The sequence below is a fragment of the Thermobia domestica genome, chromosome 6 (assembly GCF_964235325.1).
Source record: "Thermobia domestica chromosome 6, izTheDome1.hap1.1, whole genome shotgun sequence".
In the NCBI taxonomy this organism is placed as follows: Eukaryota; Metazoa; Arthropoda; class Insecta; order Zygentoma; family Lepismatidae; genus Thermobia; species Thermobia domestica.
This window is the reverse complement of record NC_137459.1, coordinates 104,163,204-104,189,349: the sequence shown is the minus strand read 5'-3', so window position 1 is coordinate 104,189,349 and position 26,146 is coordinate 104,163,204. Positions and strand designations below refer to the sequence as shown.

The 26,146-nt window shown below is 34.7% G+C and overlaps 1 protein-coding gene across 1 annotated transcript in view; it reads left to right on the top strand.

The window, feature by feature from the left end:
• Positions 1-26,146, top strand: part of PlexA (plexin A) — a 286,902-nt gene that overhangs the window by 81,136 nt on the left and 179,620 nt on the right. Inside the window, exon 2 of the mRNA XM_081761928.1 lies at positions 25,720-25,902. Within this exon, the coding sequence (XP_081618054.1) occupies positions 25,720-25,902 (183 nt within the window). The remainder of the gene's footprint in view (positions 1-25,719; positions 25,903-26,146) is intronic.

The window sequence follows — 26,146 nt, the reverse complement described above, 5'->3', positions numbered from 1 at the left end:
TTTACTGTCCGAGAAGCAGAAAAAGGTAAACTATTCTGACTATAAGGTGTATATTTGATATGTTTAAAAGACAAAGTAACGAGAACGAAAGGTAGCCAAGACTTCTGGCATCGTTATTCAAACCATACCTTTCTACTATAGACAAGAACACTGCCAAATATACCAGATTGCATTTAGAAAAAATCAGAAGTCATGCGACTCATCGGCCATAAGTAGACTTTAGATCTTCCGGTCCATGTCAAGAGGGAATTCGAGTGGTTATTGTATAGAAAAACAAACTAGAATTCTCGTGTGACTAGAATATTACTTAATATCTATTTTATCCTTACAAACTTTTACCAGCACTGAATTAAATAAAATATACACTATAATATGATCTGAAATGAACACTTCACATAGTTAACTAAAAACAAAATGTTTTAGTATCGACATTCTTATCTTTTGATGTAAGAGACCCAGACTCGATTCTCGGCAGTGGCTGCAAATGTTTCGGATTCCATGTTCAATTCTAATTTTAAAGATCAACAAGCTCTCTCTGTATAAAGATTGCTGACTGATAATCGTTTAGGCCAGACTGCTTAAGCTGGGAATGAAATGTGGACAATACATAATGTTTGTGACACAAGGGATCACTAAGAAAATATTTTAAGAAATTTGACGCGGAAGAGGGTGATGACGGGGCTGAAATTATTATAATAAGCTGTTCATACCTCGTAATCCCATAAGGTCGAACTGGACACTAAATTTGGCATTTAGATTTTTTCATTTAGACAATTAAACAAATCGGTCAGGGGTTTTTGGTATTTGACGTAGAAGGAAAAAGATAAAATAATTTTTAAAAACAAGCTCTCCTGTAAAAAAAAAAAAAAAAAAATCAAATTGCATTAAAAAGTTAAAAATAAAACAAATCGTACTCAAATTTTATATATATATATATATATATATATATATATATATATATATATATATATATATATATAAAGAGAAAGAGAGAGGAGGGGAACGGACGGATAGATTAAGAATTTTCTGACGGGTACACCAATAACTACCGCTATATTTGAATATTTTAATGCATTTATGCATCTGTGGTGTGAACGAGGAATTGCCCTGGAAACGTTCAGTGTCTAGTCTCGTCCGAATGCAAAACCAATGTTTCCCTCCCAATTGAGCCACGTCCGCTTTGTATCGGTATAATTTTTCAGTATATAATTAGCTTGCTGTTTTAGATTAGGAATTTCTTGAATCATGGACACTTGGAATATGATGGATAATTGTATCGTATAGTGTTCTTATCAAAGTGTTGGTATTTTTACTGCTTGCCTTCTACAACGAAAGGCGACGCACCCCCTAAATCCGGCCATATATATAATATGCGCGGATTTAAGGGGAGCTATAGCCCCCCTTGACGCTAGGTATACACTGGATAAAATGGGCTTCAATCCAGCTTTACAGGATAAAGCTGCAAACTACGGTTTAGCCCCTCCCTTGATAATATCCTGGATCCGCCTATATATATATATATATATATATATATATATATATATATATATATATATATATATATATATATATATATATATATAATGTGTGTGTTTGATCTAGAAAGGAAGAGAAGAGGGGATGGTTCAGTTAGGTACCTATAACATAGATGGACTTCGTGCAAGACTTCTGTTCAGACGAATTCCTTATGAAAGGGCCAGAAGGAAGAACGCGAAATAGTCGCAGTAACAAGTGGGGGCATTTGCTTGTGTTATATTATAACTTACCAATTCGTAGTAGTTTAAAAAAAAGTTCGTAGTAGTGATTTAAAAAAAAAAAAGTTTGTAACATTTGACGAATGGCTTTGATTTTAAGATCTACAAGGAGGACCCAAAAGAAACCGGATTGAAAGAGCGCTGCCGTTCCTAGGCGTAATAGAGTTCTTCTAGGTGCATCTAGTAGAGACTTTACCAGATCAGTTGACCAAGCGACATCTGCGTAGGAAGTTAACGTTTGATCGTATTATTGTTTTTCTCAAATTTTCTCGTTTGCCGCCTGCGAAATCGTTATGGCAGATTCAAAGGAACATGGAGTGTGTTTGCTTCCTACTTGGAAAATCAGAAACGAAAACTTACCAAATACTTCAACAGGCTTTCAAGAAGGATACTATGAACTGCACACAATTTTTTGAGTGGTTTGGGCGTTTTAAGTGTGGTGAGATGAGTGTTGAAGATCATGCTCGTTCTGGATGCTCTTCATCATTTCGAAACGACGAAAACATCGAACAAATCTGCCCCAAAATCAGCGAGGATCATCGTTTCATGATCGATATTTCAAAAGAGGCAGGAGTTAGTTGGAGCTCGTGCCAGTTTGAGATTTTGCAAATGAGACATGCTGCCGCTAAGTTTGTTTCTCACCTGCTCACACAGGATCAAATCATTCGTCTGAATTTGAGCCAGGACTTGAAAAATCAGATTGAAAGTGATCCAGACTTTTTGACCAACATGATGACATTTTCCGAGAATCAAACAAAATCTAAAAGGAAAATGTTTTGATAGTGTAGAGGCTGTAAAAGGAACTTCGCAGAGCGCATTGGACGATATAAAAGTTCCAGAGGTGCTTTAAACAGTGGGAAAGAAGATGGGAGAAATGAATCGCATTTATTGCAGAGTACTTTGAAGGAGACTGACAGAATTTTGTAAAAGAAAATGTAATATATATTTAGAACGAAAGTCTGGTTTCTTTTGGATCCTTCCTCGTATAATATACACTTCCTTCGGCATCAGTCAAGCTGTTAACATTTAACAAAAGATTCCTTGTTTATTTCTCTTATGAGGCTTAATGTGAAAGCCGTATCGATAAAACATCTGGCAAATTTAAATCAGTGAAATATGAGACAGATATGAACAAAAATACCTGTACAAGACTGAATGAGTGAACATGTCGTGAAAAAAAATGTGTGAATTAGATTTTCTTTCAATGTCTGCTTCATAATTTTTCATAGTATAGAATTATTCTGTATTTTATTACTTTTTTTCTTTATTTTATTTCTGTCATAACTGCTTGATAAAAAATATTTTCTCAACTTCGTTCTTACACTGTCATCAACTTTGATATTTTGAATAAATGTATATTCAGTGATCGTCAGCTTTTAATAGGATCATGATTGTTTTGATACGTGGAACAGGCGAGAACAGGTGGCAGCTTCTTTCCCTGTTGTTAATGGAACGTCCTTCTTTCCCCTTCTTCTGTGGTTGAATTACCTTGCCAGTGGGGAGTTGAGGTGGCAGACAAGTTTTTGTGCTTCAAAGCGCTACAACGGAGGATAATGGGAACATTATGTAGAATTTCATTTTCTACTACTGTGTTCGATGAAGAACCCCACCAAGCGAGCGATAAGAGTAATTTGAAATAACTCGGTAGTGGTTTTTTTAAAGAGAAAAAGAAACAACTTCAAACCTCATTTCAAGGGCACATTTTTTAAAAAAGTGATTTAGCAAAATAGCTTATAGGCCACTGATTATTTTGGGACTTTCGGTCTTATATACGAGGTTCACAACATGCAATTAATTTATGTATATAGGCGCCTTTTGGTTGACGATAATCCGTTATAGACTGTAACCCCAATGAATTAATTTGTAGTAATGTTATGCCAATTTAGTAATGTTCAAAATATCATAACTATCACTGCAATGTACTTGGTTGATAGAACACTACAGTTTTGATTGATATCCGGTTTACTTCTTTATGCATCACGGACGATTTAACCCCTAAACCACTTGATATAACAGTACCTTTTGCGAGCCTAATCCTGCTCCAGCGCCATCTGCTAGCGACCGGCTGAACTACGTCCAGCCTTGCGGCGAGCATGCGGTCAGTGCGCTGTAACGCCCTGCTCGTAACAGGTGCATCAGGAGCTTTTGCCGTCACGTCTCGTTTTCAAGTGACTCCCTAGATTGCCATGTGACACTGGATGAATGCCAAAAATTGGAGAGCACCTTCCGGGAAGCAGGGGCGGATCCAGGACCGACTTCTGGGGGGGCGGTGGGTTGTCATACTGCTACTTTTAAGGGCTCCAAACTTTGGGATGGGTTTTATTTATATATATATATATATATATATATATATATATATATATATATATATATATATATATAATAAGAAAGTTTCCTCTTCTGGGGGGCCCGATCACCCCCCCCCCCCGGATCCGCCCCTGCCGGGAAGCGAACCGGGGACCACGTGGAGGTGAGTCCAATGCTCTATCCACTCTAACACCACTCGACTACAGTGTCCGCGGAACCAACAATTTTTACTTGGAAATAATATAATTTACGTGAGAATTAGCCGCACACGATACATGCCCGCACATCTCGCTCCCTCAGATTTAGATGCAATGTGTGACATTCAGATTTGTATTGTTATACTTTTTCATACCAATATGTAAATTCTTCTGTATTTTTTTAGATTTGAATATTTAACTACAATTTTCAAATGTTTTGTATTTTACTAAGTGTAATATATATATATATATATATATATATATATATATATATATATATATATATATAGATAGATAGATAGATAGATAGATAGAGAGAGAGAGAGAGAGAGAGAGAGAGAGAGAGGATATCACCTGATAAAGTGATATCAATGTTTAATGAAATTTGATTTTTTAATCTTACTGTTAGAACGTGGAGAAAAGCTATATTTTTCTTGTGTAGCCTATACAGGATGTATCAGAACAACATCGACAACGTTTGGGAAGTGATTCCTGACACCAAGATAAAAAAAAAAGTACTGTATAGAGCAACCTGGGTGCACAAATGCTTCCTTTCGGAGTTACAGGCTGCCGAAAAAATGAAAAATTGAACTTTAAAGGTACATAGCTCCAATATTATGGGAGCTACCGTAGTCGCATCAAGACTTCACTTTGAAACTAATATGTATTCTATCCAAATATCTATGCTTGAGAATCCTGCGGTACCGTCGCAACAATTTTTATAGAGGTAGTTGGTGAGTACTTCAGGTTATACGCCCGTAGCCAAACTCCCTCAGCAAAAATTGCTACGTGAGTACTTTACGATTCAGAAACACACATTTTTGGATAGTGCACATATTAATTCCTTAGTGAAATCTTGACCTGGCTACGGTAGGTCCCATAGTTTTGGAGTTATGAACCTTTTAAAGTACTTTTTTTTCATGTTTTTGGCAGCTTATAACTCTTGAAAGGAAGCATTTGTGCACCCAGGTTTGTCTATACTTTTTGTCTTATCTTGGTCTCAGGAATCACCTCCCAAACGTGGTCGGTGTTGTTTTGAAACACCCTGTATATACACTATATTAGCAATGAAATTTTGTTTTAGTGTTCTATGCTAAAGTTCAGTGTGTTAATAGTGTTTCAAACTAAAATCATCCTAACTCGGCAGTCTTCCACTGATGATTGTGAATACCAGTTCCGATTGTTTTCTTTTAGGTTTGCGGTGATCTTTGCATATTATATTGCCAGAATTTCTAAAGTATATTGATAATCGCATAATTCCTGATATTGAGGTGGCACATCTCTATATGCATGATTTTGAGGTGGCAGATATGGTCCACGTATAAAAGAAACTCCGAGAGGGGTACCCTAATAAATATGGAGTTCACTCATACAGTAATAAAAAGGAAGTAAATGTTTTAAATACTCTGGCTCTACCGAATTAAAATTGGCATTCTTTTAACATTTATATTTGACAATTGAAAATTTATTATTAATTTAGGAAAGTAAACATCCCTGTAACCAAGGGTTGTAGGAGAGGAGCTTACATATGCTGCGTGTATTAAAATTTCTGTTACCCCTGTATCCCACAAAATTTGTATCACTTCAGCGTGAGATTCACAAGTGACAGGTATCGGGTACAAACTTCAGTTAATATCGCCAGTGCCTTTTCCAATCACACTATCTCACCTCTAGGAGAACTGGGTTACAGAAAACTACTTATTCTAACTAACTCTAGATAATTTTGTTGCATAAAGTAAACATCAGAAACACGTAAGTCTAGTGACTAGGAATTTTCCATAATATTAAACAAATACTTGCGGAACTCTTCCTTCTGCTAGAATATGCACTGCAACTTAGTTTATTTATTTATATATTCTGTGCATTACCGGGATCTATGGCCTTAAGTCCGTTACGTATGAGCAGCCTGGGACGGTTAAGTACCATCCCATCATTTTCCTGGTGAGTGATGAAAAACCTCACTCTGTACGACTGACATGAAAAAGCTGCTAGCTGCTATAACTTTTCGAGTGGACTGAAATTTTTGTCAATAGTTCAAGGTCAATTTTGTAATTTCGATTTCAGAACATAATTCCTCAAGATTAGTTCTCTCTTTAAGAAACAATTTTATACTTGTTAGTATCTCTCTAATTTTGCACTTGTTTATATTTATTGTTTTATTTGCCTACTTTGCTACTTCTAATTCGGATTGTTATTAGTGACATATCAAGTACATAAAGAATTTATATGCTCTAGGGATAAAGCAGGTTCTTATTAAAAATTCACTTCAAGAAAATGCAATCTGAACCGGTGTTATTTTTACGCTTTTTTTTTTTAAATATCTGGTAGTTATCTGCAACCTACAGCTTACATTAATTATTTTACGCCAAATGTAACACAAAAAATAAGTATTTCTCAATTCAGTCGTAAATTTTATTACCTGCTATACTTTTTTGTATGATAGTTTTGACCTATTTAGTACACTGTTTTATATGCGTGTGACAACCAATTATTATACGTACTAAAAGTACTTACAAAACATTATTTGTTTCTTCAATGTAATATTGACTTCACGACGCGTGATTTATTTCGAATTCGAATATTCAAATCAGATCCATATTTTTCACATAACTACTGCAAAAATCATCCGCTTAGCACTATGCATTCTAAAACGTAGATGTGATTTGGAGATACTTTTTCTTCACATGCTTATATAACGCCGAGGTTGTAAAGGATATACTGTCACTAATATTAAGTTTGATCCACAATTCGAATTTGTATTCGGAAAATGATGCCCTTAGCAGAGTTTGAACTAAGAACCATGCGCATTAATACAATATAAAGTAAATTTACTGCCAGGTCTGTGGTACGCTTCCTTTGAGTGAAAAGTGCAAAGCGAAAACTCCCGTTACTCAGCGTGGAAAGCGAAGTGCAAAGCGAAAATTTTGATCTAGGTTTTCGACAGGCGTAAAACAAGTAATGGGTTGTCAATTGCTGGAAAAGTTTATTTGCCTCGAAATTCTTTACTAAAAAGCTAAATTAATTAAATAAATAGATCGATAGTAATGAAAATTGAAAGTGCAACGTTGTTTTCGATTGAATCCGAGTGTTCTATTTTCTTTTTTCCTTTTTTTTTTTAAATCGTGTATATATTCTAAACAATGTAGTTCATTGAAACATCAATGTTCATTGACCTTGTCGATAATGTCATCGAAAGCATTCTCTGAATTTTGATTTATTAGTAGTGTATTTGATACGGTCACTAGCATAGCTCTGTTAAGACTCGAGGCGCCCCGAAATTTACTTGATAGTTTTGTCCGGTAGCTGAACACGATTTCAACATGTGTTGTTATAACGACTCACCAAGGGTAGTCGTCAACCTGGTTCGATCGTTGATATATGAATCTCGAGTGGTAGTAATAGTTTGCATGTAAAAATATCTTTAATAATTATACATATTATTATTCTCACCTTTTCTATTAAAATTATAAAGTCGGTGAACGGTATCAAATGGTTTATTAGTTGATACACTTTTATGTATTTTTATTCAAACTGTCATGCACACAGACATGATGATTAGGTATCCATAAACAACAATTACATAGCAACTAAAAACATAACACTATCCCATAATGTATTTCTTTTACATATATCAAAAACATTCTTCTTTTGTTATTATTAAATTAACATTCTATTAAGTATATTGCTTAAGTATGAGCACTTTCTGCCCAAGGTGCAGGTAATTATTAACCTATCCAAAGTATTCCGTTATATAAAATGTCGCCCGACAATTGGACTGAATATAAAAGTCATAAGCGAACTTGGCTTTTATCTTCAAGAACCACTGGTCCATTCACAATAATGGTCTTACATTACTTATGTTTATCACATTTTGATTGCACCTCGTATGTATCTTTATTTCATTTCAAATATATATAGATATATTTATAACAAATCTTTCATTTCATTAATACTTATTTTTAACAATAAAGTTTCAACACAAATTAATAAAATGAAAACAATTTTTGTGTTTAATCAATCATGAATTAAATTATAATCCTTCACGTTAATAAGAAAGAATTAAAATCATTTGAAAATTATCATTCCCGTCTATCTAAAACTATATTTAAGCACTTCAAGTATTCATAAGAGTCGTTTTCATTATCAACATTAACTCATAAAATTGAAAATAAAAGTTCACAAGAATCTATAACTGATATGGGTTTAACCTAATTTCATTAACGGTAATCAGCTTACATTCATACTTGCACATGATTCTAATAAAGTACATTGTACTGCACAATCATGATTAGGTTCCACAATATGTTGTACATGTATTTCATCGGGATTCTGATTTTGATACGAAGTGCCATCTCTTGACCTCCAATTACGTCTATCCATGTAGCTTGTTGTATTCCTGTAATTTCGCCCTATATTCTGATTGTTTTTATGTCTACTTCTGTTGGGTGATCTGACATCAGGATTACCACGATTAATTAGGTTAGGCTGATTCCCTACATAATTTTGCCTATTTTGCTCGTTTTGATTGCTAGAATTTACTCGCCTTAGGTTGTGTTCCGTATCCTTCACACTTCTGATATTTAGATTCCGAACAGGTACAAAATGATCTGAATTATTTTTATTTTTACCCACTCCTACTTGTTGATTCAAAGCATGGTATTGAGTTTCATAGCATTGGATAAGCATTAATAAATGGTTGAAACTCATACATTGTGTAGAAAACAAGATCTGTTGTAACTTAAATGGGAGCAAATTTCGAATCGATGCTATTATTCTAGATTCCGATTGCAATGGATTAACGACTTTTAATTCGTTGTATGTATTTACAACAAATTCAACAACAGATTTGTGCAAACGAAGATTGAAATGTTGATTTCTAATAGTGGCATCTCGATTTGCAAGCAAAAAGTCATTTTCATAATTCGCAATCAGTGCTGCTTTGAATTCCTCATAAGTATTGATGTGATCACGTACGGCTTTAAACCATAAAGAACATGGTGGGAGTAATACATGAGGGATTAATTTCATATATTGTGATCTATCTATACACATTATATTGCATTCGTCCTGAAATTTTTCCAGGAAAGAAGTAGCGTTCTCATTACATTTACCACTGAATTTACTCATAGCCCGTATTTCACTCATCTTAACACTTAACTTTACCTTTCTTTTATCATTCCGTGTACTTAGTGGGTGACAATTCCTATCCATGACGTGATGTGTCGTTACACCATCCCTTTTCCGCCCATCTGTCCTCTTCGGATGAATTTCTTCCAAAATAATATCCTCATCAGACACAGGTGAAGGCGAAGTCATCTCTGGTGAGTGGGGAAACTCCAAGTGATCACTACCCATATTATTGTGGTATGTGTTGTCCTTAACTTGTAGCGTTCTAATTTCTTCCTGTAGAGTAGCTATCAATTGCGTATTTGCGCGTATGTTGTTAGAATTATTGATGACCTGAATCTTTTGCTGTTGAACAGAAGATTCTATTATTTCTAAATCCTTTTTTACACCACTGATTTCTTGGATTTGGTGGTTGTGCTTATCCTGACAATCATCGGATATTCTTTTTAACTTTTCCTCGAACTGCGAGGTGATGTCATTCATCGCCTGGACAATTGACTGTTTCGTTTCATCTGACTTCTGTTCCATTCGTCTACTTAATTCCTCATATTGCTTGTTAGATTCATCGGACTTATGCTCTATCGTCTGCTTTAACTCCTCGTATTGCTTGTTAGATTCTTCGGACTTCTGTTCAATCTTCTGTTCTATCGTCTGCTTCAATTCTTCGCATTGCTTGTTGGATTCTTCGAACTTCTGCTCTATCTTCTGTTCTATCGTCTGTTTCAATTCTTCGCATTGCTTGTTGGATTCTTCGGACTTCTGCTCAATCGTCTGCTTTAATTCGGTAGACATCTGAATCAATTGTCGCTGTAAGGCTAGCAAGATTCGGTCTTCTGATGTCATTCCTGGTGCTACACTATGCTCACCGTTGTCACTATTATTGGATTCTTTCTCAAGTGCCTCACCATTCATTTTTCTTATGATTAATCTACCACTTCTCAATCTTGTGAAATTTGTATTCATTAACTTTATTACAAAAGTAAATTCACCCTTACTTTGCTTCGGGAGATGAATTTACAGCAAGATCCCGGGTGAGGTAAACCAAAATTTTTAGCTAATCCCGGTGTGAAGGCACCAAAATTTTTATAACGACTCACCAAGGGTAGTCGTCAACCTGGTTCGATCGTTGATATATGAATCTCGAGTGGTAGTAATAGTTTGCATGTAAAAATATCTTTAATAATTATACATATTATTATTCTCACCTTTTCTATTAAAATTATAAAGTCGGTGAACGGTATCAAATGGTTTATTAGTTGATACACTTTTATGTATTTTTATTCAAACTGTCATGCACACAGACATGATGATTAGGTATCCATAAACAACAATTACATAGCAACTAAAAACATAACACTATCCCATAATGTATTTCTTTTACATATATCAAAAACATTCTTCTTTTGTTATTATTAAATTAACATTCTATTAAGTATATTGCTTAAGTATGAGCACTTTCTGCCCAAGGTGCAGGTAATTATTAACCTATCCAAAGTATTCCGTTATATTATCAGTACTATAAAGAAATATGCTTGATGAATCTACTAACACGTTGTATTATCCCTACAATCTAGAGGTGTTCGATTTGGATTTCAGTTTTTCGCCCAAATTGATATCTTTGTTTTCTCTTGACCAGAACAGGCAACCGTTGTATATTGGTACCTTGACAAAACATATCGATGTGTTTACATTTTCTTAGAAAATGAATTAGTTAATACACTTCCCAGTTGCCTGAACATTCTTCCAAAATATAATTAATTGAAAGTAATGAATAGATACTATATTGCGTATTCTTGTTGAAAAACATGTACATTTCTTCTGAAAGTCTTAAATGTGCGCATGTAGGTTTAGTAATTTGAAGTTAAAACCTGAAAGAAGCAGTTTCAAATGAAATTAAATCTTTTAACTCAACATCCCCGGGTAACACCATTTAGGCTAAAAGAGATGGCTGATTATTGAAGGTGAGTGACTGAGAAAGAATGCTTGAGCGAAAGTGTGGCAGAACCCAGAGAAAGCTCGCGGACACGTTGTTCACTATAAAATTGCATGGTCTGGGGTTGAGCTAAGAACCCCTCACACCAGAAATGAACACTACCAATAACCCACCGTGCCCCCGAAATATTTTCAAGAGTAGTACGCGTAGTACAGCTATATTTATAAATTGCATGTAATTTGGTAGAAAATAGTGGGTACTCTTTGTATTACATGTTTTGAGAGCACGTTAGCACCGAAAATAAACTAATAGATCCATCGGTCCCTAAATCCCATATGCTCAAAGAACTTAATTTTATTACTTTCTAAGACTAATTTTTCGTAATGACAACCAGAACGTATGCTACTGTGTGTTACAGTAACCTCAATTTCACTTATGCAATACAGTAAGGCATTGGTTCAAGAGGGTATACCTGCTAATTGGGACATGTGATTCAATGTGTAGCTATTCTAACGATTGATTAAAATATGAATAAGACAAAATTATATTGATATTATTTGTCGCAATTTCAGATACGTTTCGCCAATTACCTTCCACTTAGACATAATGACAATTTAGCTTTGTTAATTTTATTATGTAGTTAAAAAAAAAAAAATTCAATGTACCATTAGGAGTGACTCCGTTCAGTATTAATTCTGTCCGGATTGGATCTCGTGTTGAATTCTAGTGGATGTTCTTGCTGAAATTTGTACAATCTTTTTCTTGCTTTGTTTAAAAAAGAAATCGTAAGATTCCTCTATTTTTTTCATCTACAGTGATGTATGGAGTAATAATGGCGTTTATATGATTCGCAAACAAGCCATATTCACGATATTTATTCATTTAAAATTGCATATTCTACAAATATCGTTTTTCTAAGGAAAGCAATACACTTAAGTAGGTCTGAGTGACCTTCGTGGTCGAATGGTTACCTCCCTATTCTACCTTGCAACAATTGGATTGCGGATGCTGAATCGTAACTTGCCCTGAACTGTTGGTCTATAAAGACACAGACAACCTGTAGAGGTCATGCCACATGGCAAAATGACCTTTTCGGGAGGAAGAAGTCTCGTTTTTTTCACTCTTGCTGATTACTTATTCCCAAGACAACGTGAAAGCAATGCTATGTTAATTCGCAGATAACTTGATATATATATATTTTTCCCTCGTAACATGTATTCCGAAAAGTGTCTATTCCTGTGTTCTTGGACAATTATTTCACAGTTAATCATTTCTTTCCTTTTCTTTATAACAAACTACTCTCAAATGTAAGTGAGTTGTTGTTATTGTTTGGCGTTCACCACCTATTTCCAATGACGACTTCTTTCCCACAAATAGTTAAAACGAAAGCACAAAAACTACCTTGCCAAAGAGAAAGAAAAAGAAATAAAATAATTAATGACCGTTATAGGTGGAGTGAACACTTCTGAAGGTTGATTATTCCGGATTTAGAAAAGAACTTTAAATCATAGCATTTTCTGTGAATAAGGGAGGAACTATTCTTTCCTTCAAATGTTCCACATTTCCTCCAAGCAGAAAACCTCGAAAGTAACTGTTTGTCCTTGATTCGAAATATGTTTAGATAGTCTTTTTTTAAGTGGCCATGCATTTTTTTTCTTTTTTACTATCTATCTGAAAGTAGGATTGTAAGTTCAAAGACGTGAATGTAGCTTCTTATTGTTAAGCATACATCGCATCATATGAATCAGTATGAATAGCTTTGTAAGAATTGGATATCTAGTTTGTTTTAATGAAAAACTAAGTCTTTTAATGAATTTTTGGAAAGTTTTAATGAAACTTGCTACAATGCTTCTATTTTAAGCATGTTAGCGTGCTTAACAGAGTTTGCAACTCTTTTGATGACTTTTCGATTATCTAGCCTTACGAAGTTAGAGGAGCTCACAAATCTAAGTTGATAATCCCCAGATAAGTCTTCAATTCTCGTCGCGTTGGATTATTTTTAAATCTGATTCCATTTCAATTCATCTATTTCACAAAATCTGTCTCCGCATTGAACAGATCTTTAAGAAATTTAAAGTGTTTCTTCATATACGCTAGGAAAAACACCTTTAGGAGTCGCATATATACACGTAAATATGGTAACAAAAATAGATTATTATCGCTAGATGCACTGAAGAATACAGGATCCAAATCAGGGCCAGTTTTATAGACACTTTTTGTACAGAATATTTACTCCTTATATAATATTACGGAAGAGAGGAAAACGTGATTCACACCCTACATACAGAAGAAGTTGTTCTAAAGGAAGTATCGTTTCCGTAATTTAAAATTACCTCTCTCAATAATGAAATCTAACTAATTAAAAATAATTATTTTTTTTTTAATCTGCCGTACGTAACTTAATGTCATGCTTTATTGACGCTATCATAAAAAAAGTAAAAGATAGGATCGTTGTCATTTTAGGAAAGCAACATCACAACACTTTCCAGGTATTGGTGACTAAGATCTATAACGGCATAAGTAGGATTTTCAGTAACTTATCCTTTTAGAAAGATTACAGAGAACTGGTCAAATTAATTTCGCACCATTGCTGTTTGGAATAATACCTACATACGTATTGTGGTGACTTTGCAGAATAGCGGGGTAATCATTAAAGCTGGTAATTGCCTGTTCGCAAAAATAATCTGTGATCAGCTGAATCGTGCCTTTCATAGTGGAATGTTGTATCCTGTTTACAGCAGAATAAATTCAGTTTTTAAAGTGTTTCCGCGCTTTCCCTTTAATGGTTATATGTATATATTTTTTTAAAAAAAAACGATTTTGAAGTGCTGAAATGTATTGTACCTGTCTTTGCTGTGTAACCAACGTATTCGGAAGTAAGCTTACCTGACGAAAGTCATTTTATGTTTTGTTTGTTTACTTATCCGCTTAAAAAAAAAAAAGTTTTCATTTAAATCCCTTGATTTTTATCAATAGAGACTTCCTTTTTGTAGCGAACGAAATGCATTGCTTTCTCTGGCATGGATGTGCCTTCAAGCGTGTAGAGATGATTCCTTGTTGGTATTCAGTGAACTGAGCACTCATACCCTTTATGGCAGAAACGCCTTTGGGACGTTCACGATATCATGAGAAATAAGAACTTCCTGCCAAAGTTCAAGCTTTATTATTTTTGTGAAAGATTATTAAGTTGCTGTGGATTTCTCTTAAGTATTAGGCAGAAAATGAAGCGAATGGTAAGGAACAACATATGGTCGATAAAAGAATCGCTGAACATATATCGAAAATCTAACTTCGACCCTTTTTAATCATTTTGAACTAAACCAAAAGCTTACTTTCTTTTCGGGATTTAAATTGTGCTAGCTTTTTCTTTTAGCAATGTGAAAGAAAATAATAAAGAATTTTATTAGAATTTAAGTAACTCTTTATTTCTTATGAAACCCGATGATTCAATTTCGTATTCACAAAAGCTCTCCATTGACTTTTGTCTTTGGCCAAGTGGACTCAGTTTCTGCTTTGTATTCTTATATCCACGATTTTAATATTGTCCTTACATCAGCAGCTGGGTCTTCATAGTGGTATTTTTTGAATTGGGTTTCCAGCTAACATTTTGTAGAAGTTTTTCAGTTCTGGCTACATAATATTCCCAACCGAGGCTCGTAGACTTAATGATCCTAATGATGTTAGGTAAACGATAAAAATTGTAGTTCCTCGAAATGAGATTCCTTCATTCTCTATTTTCGTCCCTTTTGGGTCCGAATATTCGCTTCTGGATTTTATTTTCAAAAAAATTGTCTGTAGTATTCCCTCAAAGTAACCGTCAATGTTTCGCAATCATACAGCCTCACAGGCAGAATTATAATTGTATATATATATATATATATATATATATATATATATATATATATATATATATATATATATATATATATATATAATATATGTAAATAAAGTTTCAAACTATTCGACAGAATTTGCGAAGCCTGGAATATTTTGGACTGAATAACAACACAAATTCTGTGCTGTCAGTCGACAGGAAATTTTTTCGTGGATAAGTTTTGGTTTGTAACATCGATGCTAGATATTTGAGTGTCCACTTTGTCGAAAGTATTACTTGATAATTTAACGTATCCATAATTTGCAGTGTTATGGTGACGGCAAATTTCCATGTATTTAGTTTTCTGTACATTTACTATTAAACCCACATCCCATCAGGTGTTTAATAAAATCTCCCAGTTTCTTTCCTATTTTCTTCATATCATCTATCAACATAATCCATAAACTGGTGTGCCATTTAGCTCTAGGCTCAGAATGCTATCTTTAATTTTTTTTTACAGCGTATTCCAGAACAAAAGTGACTAATGGCGATAAAGAATCTCTCTGTTTCAGATAATTTTCCATCTGAAATTTCGTGAGCAGATATTTTTTCCTACTCTTACTTTATTTTGGATTTCATTAAAACCCATCTCTCTTAATCTAACTAGCCTTTCTGGTATACCTAAATCGGTAAGAATATTGCACAATATTTCCCGTCTGATCGAGTCATAAGCCTTTCTAAAATCAGTAAATGATTGATGTACCGGGGTGTTCCCGTTTCTTTTCGAGCATTTGGCAAATGGATAATATCTGAATAGATTGTACATAAATCGCCACTGATAATATCCAATAATTTAATTGGCATATGGGGGTTAATCTCGCTCACTTTATTTACATTTACAAAAAAAGAAAAAAAATGTAGAAGTTATTGTCACCCTTATTTTCGACAAAATGAAGGAATATTAACTATACACAAAAGTGGAATTAAATTTCCTGAACATTTTCTTTTTACAAAATTAGTCTTTATTTAGTCTCAGATAAAACCTCACATTTTCGCAAATCCCATTTTTTTTCTTTTTATAATAGTAGGATTCTGCATACACTTTATTATTAACGTAATACTTATTTCTCTCTACTTTGCACTGTTCAAATAATTTCCTTAATTTAGAAATTTAACACTTAATTCTATAATTCTAAAGAATCTAAATCTTGTATCTAAAATTACCTTCTTGCAAACTGTTTTGGTGTTATATACTTCCACATAAAGATATCTAGATTGTGAAAGTCGTAGGTAGATTTACCCCTGTGTCCGCTAGTATTTTTATTTCCTTAATTGTAAACATATATTCAATTAATTCACGTATTTCCTATACGTACTTTTAAATTTATGCTCTTTGTAAACATTTTTAATGTACATTTTTTAAAACTCAGCTTCAATAAAGGATCTCAAAATATTGTAGTAAATTTTATACAAAGAAAGAGAAATACTAAATTTAAAATACTGATTTGCTAAAAATTAAAATAAGTGAATTAGCGGAGCAAATTCAAATGCAATTTTTTTTCTGTTTAAATTGCATGTGATGACGGAAAATTGATGTGTTTGTATGATTAATAATAGTTAATGTCGTTTAAAACAAAGTTAATGGTGATTATGGTTTGAGAGATTCTTCTAATTTAATAAGATGTACGTTCTCTTCCTTCGACGTAATATATATATTCGACAAACTACAACCAAGCTGATGGTCGAGTTTTCTACAATTCAGTATAAGCTAAACATGATTTTCAATCTTCCTGTCTCGTTTTGGCGTTCAAAGATAATGGTTTCCTGTGTTTGCTATCAAGCACAACCTCTCCTAACCTTGTATCAGACGGTTTCCGGAGAATATAACCATTGTGCAGCGCGATAATAACGACGCCGTTTTCCTTTTCCTCCCCCCGCTATCACATTGTCATTTGAATTCACCAGATTACAGTGTCCCTCTTGGAGGAACAGAAATGCATAATGTGAGAAATTCGGTAGCTTCGCAAGGTTTTTACACCTGTTTCTATAGTTTTCCAAATTAGTAGATGTGAACACAAACATTTATTACGAGAAAATATTAGCAAGTTTTTTTCTTTTTTAAAAAATTACGATTTAAAAATTGCATTATGATTTATCAGTTTTGACGCATGTGTTTAATATATCACTGAAATGAAGCTTCAGAAACTAACACGTAATTAAAAGAAACTACCGTTTATTACTTGAACCCCCTTGCAGTATCCTCTTGAAAAATAATTTCGGTGGACTTGGGACTTTTTTCAATTCAGGTCTTCAATTAAACTTGTTTCAAGTTGGCCTTCTGTGTGTGCAAATGTGTTTACTTTTTTTTAAATAATAATAAGTGGCCAATTTACTCTAAGTTAGCAACTTCTGTAAGTTCTTAATTTTCTAAGGATCCATGGGTGCCCAATTTCAGTGCCACTGTATTCGGAACGCAAGTATGTTGCTAAAATGTAATATGACCTTTCAAAATATTTCGTAGCTCACTGCCAAATATGTAATAAAATGAAAGAATTAATCAAGGGGATTCAAGTAATAAGCGGTAGTTTCCTTTAATTACGGGTTAGTCTCTGAAGCTTCACTTCAGTGATGTAATTAAAGAACGAACGATTCTGTTAAGCCTATGCTCTAGTGACCAGTATTTGTTTGCTTGAATGCTTGGTTGTAAATATTGTTTTACTGTTAGAAAGAGTACCAGGGACATGATGGCTCAGTGCAAGAGGGCTTACCTCTTACGCGGAGGATCCCTTCATCTCATTTCATGTGAGTTTGGGAGGACATCATGACCAATAATTTTCTCGATATTCTCCAGTTTCCTCCCTCATTCACATTCTACCAATTCCTTATAATCGGGGCCGCGGTGGCTCAGTGGTAGAGCGTTCACCACTGGTGCGCGGAGTCCCTGGTTCGATCCCAGATCGCGCCAAGTGGACTTTGTAGTGGACAAACACTGTATGCGAGGGTTTTCTCGGGGTTCTTCCATTTCTTCCTGCTTTATTCATTCCACTGTTGCCTTTATTTCTCATCATAATCTCATTTAGCCTAGCCGGAATAACGTGGGACGTAAAACTGAAATACTTCATGTATTTCTTCTTTCATAATCATATTATACGTCTCCTTTAGCTTAGTCTATAACCAGTGGCGTATTTACGATTTTGTTTCGGGAGGGGGGATTTACTAACTTTGATCCTGGAAATGTGAAAATTCTGCAAGAATTGACTTGAATATATTAAATAATATTTCGGGGAGTCTTAAGCCCGGAGACCCTCCTAAATACGCCACTGGCTATAACTGTAGGACGTGAAGTTAAAGATTTCATGTTCATTTTGTAACTAAAACTAGTACTGCATTATGAAAAATCTTCACGAAATAAATTGTATGAATCTATAGTTTTCGAATTTGATAGCGATTAAAATCAGAATTAATGTATAGTATACACAATAACTTTTCCCATTCAGTCTCTTTCTCAGTCAGCGAAGCATAGTGTTTCTAATATTAAACAACTGAAAATAAAACAACTTGAATAAAATAGTATCGCATACACACTGAAGTTGTAAGGAATTGAAATGCAGAATTCTAGTGTCACAGGAACGTGTTTCCTGAAGTCTCAGTACTGTAGTCGATAGAAACAATATATTTGCCAATCTATTAAATTTCGAAATCAATTAAAATTTGAAAAGAAATATATAGCTCAACATATGACAGACTTTTTCGTGTACTCTGCTGTAACTCGAAGCTTTCCCGGTGTTTCTCTCACATATCGCAGTAAAATTTGCAACTTGTGAATATTCATTAGCATCGTCGTGTTATGAAAGAAAATGTTTTAACACATAATGGAGTACGTGACAAAAGCGCTTACTTTCATTACTAGTTCTAATTGCCATGAAATGTATCCTAAATCCCATAGTATTTTTTTATTCTAGTAACCATTGACATCATTCATGGCTCATATGGTTTAATTACAATAACCATATTTGTTTCGTTCGTGCTAGAGAACATCGTAAAACAAGCTTACTTTTCATATTTTCACAGGGTTTAACTCTTTCAGGTTGCTGAGGATGCGACTTTTGTGTGTTTGTCTGATGCCGTAAAGAGCATGTAAACTCAAAATGTTATTTGAATATGCATCTCGAGCGTCTTTACAGTATGTGAACCAACGTAATATTACAGTCATCCTACCTAATAAAACTTAAATAGATTTCTTGGTGTTAAAAGAAATAGGAACACAATATCTCTCTCTTCTCAGTTGTTCAAGCGGAAAATATAAAGAAATTTCACCTCTTGTTTATGGCTGAGTATTATATTTTTAGATATTTTCTCGAAACCTTGAATTGTGTAGAGTAATAATAATAATAATAATAATAATAATAATAATAATAATAATGGGTACTCGCTTAGTAAGATCAGTCATTCCCAACTCGCTGATATATGACGTAGGATCTCCCTTTTTACAAGGGGGCCGCGGTGGCTCAGTGGTAGAGCGTTCACCTCTGGTGCTTGGGGTCCCGGTTTCGATCCCAGCCCCCGCCAAGTGTACTTCATCTCATTCCATGTGAGTTTGGGAGGACATCATGACCAAGAATTTTCTCGGTATTCTCCAGTTTCCTCCCTCATCACATTCTACCAATTCATTCATAATCGGGGCCGCGGTGGCTCAGTGCTAGAGCGTTCACCTCTGGTGCTTGGGGTCCCGGGTTCGATCCCAGCCCCCGCCAAGTGAACTTTGTGGTGGACAAACACCGTGTGCGTGGGTTTTCTCGGGGTTCTCCCGTTTCCTCCCACTTTCTTTATTCCACCATTTCATTCATCACTCATCACCGTCTCCTTTAGCCTAACCGGCATAACCGTGGGACGTAAAACTGATAGATTTAGTTTCATTTTTCCCTTTTTACAATCTGAGGAGAGCAAAGGCAAACAATGAGAAGGGAAAGGGATGACGTAGGAGAGCAAGTGTTGGCAGTATACGCGCAAACGTAGATATACGTGTCATAACCACGCCTGTAAAAGCATCGACTGCGCTTTCGCTGTTCTTGTTTATATAACTAAAACCAAACCACTTGGCGTAACAGCCCATTTGTGAGCCTGCTCCAGCGCTATCTGCTAGCGACCGGCTGAACTACGTCCAGTCTAGCGGCGAACACGTGATCAGCGCGCTGCGATGCTTTATCTGTCACCAGTCTCTTTTTAATTAAGAGTCTTCATTCCGGCGAAATTAAAATACCGCTAATTTTACAATAATTATGTGATATCCTCAAATAGATAAAAGATAATTGAAATATGGAACAAGAGCGCCCTAGACAATATTATTTTGCGTGAGGTACCGTTATCACAAGTCACCTAGCGGCTTTCCGTTTTCAGCTGTTTAGAAACGCGAAAATAAATGCCGATTTTCAAAATGGCTCGAAATCGAAAGCAGATAAGTGAGTTGTGATAACGGTTTCTCTTGTAAAATAATATTGTCTAGGGCGCTCTTGTTCCACATTTCGATTATCTTTTATCTATTTGAAGATATCACATAATTACCAGTATTTTAATTTCACGGGGAAGAATACTCTTAACGTCATGCTACCCGTCAGCTCCTCCTTCCCCGTTTACTGAGAAAGTGAACTTTTGCCTCAAAGAGCATTCAGTTGTAAAAATGAAACTAAATATTTCAGTTTAACGTTCCACAATTATGCCTGTGAGGATAAGGGAGACTAATTACGCCAAGTTAATGATGATGGAAGAATTGGTGGAATGAGACAGTAGGAAAAAACGAGAGTACCCCGAGAAAACCCATGGACACGGACTTATTGACAGAGCATCGAACCAGGAACCCCGCGCACCAGAGCTAAGCGCTCTATCACTGAGCCAACATGTCTTCTAGCGTTCAGTTGAAGATTAATGGTATAGATGGTGAATGTACGATGATTTGCATAGTTTCTTTATCAGTTATTGTACGCTTATGTGTGAAACGATTCAACTTAAAACAGTAACCTCATGAATTACGGAAAACTTTTTTTATTATTTATTTATTTATTTATTTATTTATTTATTTATTTGCTTTTAGAAATTGAACTTGTAAATTAGTCTCTGATAGATAATTCAAATTAGAACAAACTGAAACTGGAAGATTGCTTGCTGTAAATTAAAAAAATCACTGTGCACTATGGGTCTCAATTAATCGCTTCTAGCTATGTATTTTTTCATAGAACTTAAAAAAAAGAAGTGTGTCTGTTAAAAATATTCAAATAAATTTTCTGCTGTTATTCGAATATTAATTTTTAATATTCTAATAATTATTTGCTGTCCAAATTATTGTTCGAATTATTATTTCTTATCCAAATTATTGTTCGAATAATTATTCATTACCCAAATGAGTGTTAGAATAATTATTCCTTATCCAAATGATTGTTTGAATAATTATTCCGTATCTAAATGATTGTTCAAATTATTATTTCTTATCCAAATGATTATTCAAATAATTATTCCTTATCCAAATGGTTATTCAAATAATTATTCCTTATCCAAATGATTATTCAAATAATTATTCCTTATCCAAATGATTGTTCGAATAATTATCCCTTATCCAAATAATTGTTAGAATAATTGTTCCTTATCTGAATAATTATTTTAATAACGAATTATTCGAACTTTTAATAGCACTAGACGGAAGGGAAGTCTTCACACTTCAATGACCTCTGCACATAGAGGACGTGATGTAATCAGCACCACGTTCTCCCCACCTCCCGTGAGTGAACCCTTGAGTCACATTTAGACAAGGGTAGACAGAGAGAAAAGTCCCTTGCTCACCGAGAATCGAATCCCAAGCCGGCTGGTTAGTAGGTAGACTCCTTAGCACTGTGTCATTAAAGTACTTGCCCTTTTTATATACCACTAGCTGAACCTGCGCTATTTACACGGCGCACAGTTCTAATATGAGCGTGAATCTCCTTCCCACTTCTCACTATATCTGTGCAAGTCCCTTTACGAACACAAAGGACAGGAAGACTCTCAAATTGAGTGAATTGCTATAGACAAACATATATATGTAGTATTTTAATATATAGAATGTTGGGAGTTTGTTGCATACTTGGATAAGTAATAGATTATACCAAATACAGAATTCCATATATTCCATATTCGATTACGTCTCATTGTGGCTCCACAAGCCTTGGAAGTTGCCAGCTTGCAATAGGTTTTGTCATTCAAATTAAAGCAAAGCGCCTGAAATGTCCATCAACCCGCTATACGTAGCTCATCTACTGGTTGCCGTTCACAAGGATATCGACCTTAACACTCTAGTGGAAATATTAAACTAATAGGGTCAGAACGACGCATAAAATGTGGATTAGAAAAATAGACATTTTTTAATGAATGAGAACTGGCAAATCTACACAAAATTTGGATAAATGACCAGCGAAAACGGCACGTTTCTAGAAGTTGTGGTTTCCGAGATCTCATTGTCAAAAAGATTGGGAACAAAGAAACTTTTCTAGCATCTTAATATACAGATTTATCAATTTCTGTCTTTCATCCCCTTACTAGCTTTTACACCCACTGTATCTTCTATCATTCATTACAGTCCTCAGAATTTAATTTCTTACTTATTGAAACAGCTTCTGTAGCTATTTTGATTATGTAAACTATTGTATTCTCACCCTATATTATTATTCCTCACAATTGGTTTCACGTTGTATCCAGCAGTGTCCATTCTTCTCCATGTCTATTTTTTTTTAGAAAGAATTTGATCATGTCTATCTTCAATACATCAGTACTTCGTACTCATTTAATCTTCACGATGGATTTTTTTTTAACAGGAAAGGGGAAAAAACTATATTATGATAAAGATCGAGTTGAACTTTGTCCGTTTGTAAATATACTGATCCGATTTCATACTTGTATATTTTTTTCTAGATAATGTTATATGACTAAGATCGGGTCAGTTAAAGAACTTGACATGAAGATTTTCTACGTCAGTTGAAGATGAGCACCCTTGTTCTCTATAGCTGAAGTTAATACTGCTCTTAGAACTCGGAAATGCTAGTGCGTTTATTACACAGGAGAAAAATGGGAAATGTCACTAGATTTATTTTTTTCTAGTTAAAAGTAAATTTAAGGTATCGTATAGATGATGTCCAGTTGAGTCCTATCTTTTCTTCTAACTGACCCATAAATAATTTGCTAACAGGAAGAGGCGACTTTCTAGGTTTTTTCCTCTGTATATCCCGTCCTTTTCTGAGGTTTCAAATCATTTTTCCTTCTTCGCAAACTTCCCACTGTTTCCTTTTTCTTTAAACCACAATTTCGTAGATTCCGATGGTTCTGTAGATGCTCTGAAAGGATTGCAGTCTTTCCTCTTGATTTTTTTTACGACTGATGAGAAAGCTGGATTTAGAGGATTGAGGCGAGTATTATTTTAATAGTGGCGTCTCGTCATAAACCGGGACATTAGGCTGAAACTGTTGGAGCAGCTGGTGACTTTGTGAGGCGCTATTGATCCTCTGGATTCTGCAAAAGTTATCCCTTCCAGCCCAAGTGCCACCCATTTATAAATCAGGACATAGCGTCGCGGAGAGCATGACATTTTAGCTGTTTCTTCCTTATGCTATGTCCACCCACTCGAATGCGGAAACACACATCTAATGCTCTTCCTGAAAACATTGTTGTCAAAGAATAGATATACGTTCAGGAAGATCTAGTTTTGGAACTCTATTAACTATGTGTGAGGGAAAGGTTTAGCTACTGTCAGCATACGCTGAAGTTGCTTAACATGATCCTAGAGGGATAAAGTTAGTATTTTCTTCGGCCTTTTGTCTAGTTTTGAATAATTATCAGTAAAAAAATTATCTACCTCTGACATATATTCTACTTTTTTTTTTTTGTTCACTATGCCATGGTTGGGTTTCTTTCACAGATCTATATGGCATGTATTGATTTTTTTTTTGTTACCATGTTCAAGAAATACGTAGACAGCAGTAAATTTACAAGGATTAATGTTTTCTTTTTTTCTTCAGAATAGTTTGCAATTGTCAATTGAATTATATTTACATTGTACAACATTGTACTAAGGAACAGTATTTTATAGGTGAATGTAAATTTACTAGCTTCCAGCCAGGAATGTGGAACTATGACAAAATAATACCAAGCTGACTTCTACCTTTCTTAAGAAAACTAGAACAAATTACAAAATGATGGCAATTTTCATTTTTTTTAAGAACATGTATCAGAAACATGTAATTACAAGAAACATATACCTGAACGACTCAACGAACTTGAGTGTTACCCCACGAGGGCAAATTCTTTGCTCCACAAGTAAGATAATTTAACGTATCATTCTATCCTTGTTGACAGTTTAGACAGACCATTTATGAATAATGTAAAACGACATAATTCAGAATACTTAATTTGTATTCGTTCGTACGGGTATGCAAGAATTTTCACTTAACTGATGGAACAAATTTTTTGTATGCTTCCTCCTCCTCCTCCCGTTTATACAATATAGAACTACTATATTGGAGCTTAGGATGTCCCAATACAAGGTGGTTAATTTCTTGATATTGGATCATATCACATTAGATTATCATACTCTTCTAAGTTATATCTGTTCTTTTTCTTGGATAGAAGTTTAAAGTGAGAAGTTGGGTGAAACATCCGTTGGCCTTATACACGATCAAATATTAACAAATAAGTTTTGTTGCTCGGTAATACTTGTACATTCGTCGGTGTTCAGCCCTCCTAGCTGGTCTAGCAGTTGACACACGACTTTGGTGCACATGGTCCCGAATTTGATTCCCGTTAGCAAGAGCATTTGAACCTATTACGATGATTTGGTTTACATATTAAACTGTAGATCCATGTCTTATATAACATCGGCGCTGAAAAAAGATGCTAAACTCGTTTGTTTGTTCTGATAATTCCGTATGGTAAACAGAGGCCTTTCCCTATCTCTGCAATACTATCGATTTTCACTCGGATAATTCTGTCCAGTGAGCATGGTAAGATCAGTGAGGATGAAGTAATGAGAGTGTATATTTTAATCCGAAGTGGTACTCAAGATATTGCTTAAAGCGGTTTGCACTTGTTTTCTGTGAAGCAATGTTGGTTGAAAACAGACAATCGAATCAAAGTAGCGTGAAACCGTAAAATTATTATGCGTTCAGTTCAGCATTGTAGAAGTTGAAATTTCAGTTTGATACAATAATATGTAACGAAAAATATGATAATGTCTAGACGGAAAGTTTCGTTCATGTTTTGTAAAATTTTGAGTCAATTGTAGGAAACATTTGCGAATGTTTTAAATTTATGTGCCTCTTACGTAATTCATAAATACCGTATAACAGTGTCAGATGGTTGAATCAGTTTTCTTCGACGCGAGCTCTTGGATTTTATTTTACTGTGAAACCTTATTCCTTCTATAAGTCCCAAAGGTTTAAGATATCATGCAACTGTATTATTATACTCATATGCGTATGCTTTTAATTGATAAGATTCGCTGTAATGAATGCACATTATACTCCGATAATTATTAACAGATTAAGTAATGTGTGTATTTTCTTGTATTTTCAGAAACTGCAAAGCATTCAGGAGGATTTCTGTGGATTGGACGTAAACACACCACTGGGCGGAGAACAGCCTATTTCTGCTTTGCCGGTGCTTGAATTCAACACTCATCTTACGGCTGTGGCCGCAACGTCTACGGGAGATTACACAGTGGTTTTCCTTGGAACTGCCAACGGACATCTGAAAAAGGTAAGCGAGAATGTTTCATATACACTACAGCCAATACCTCATGTTCTGTTCGGTTTTTATTTGTACTGGTTTGATTCCTTATTTAGAGAATGCTATACACCAAGAAGGTGGTAAGTCAAACTTTGGATAGTTATCACTAAGAGTTCTAAAAGACTTATGATGTCAACTTATCAGATACTTCATACTTAAATAAAATTACGTAATTAGCTTTGCATACCCATGAGCTTATCGTGATTTTTGATTT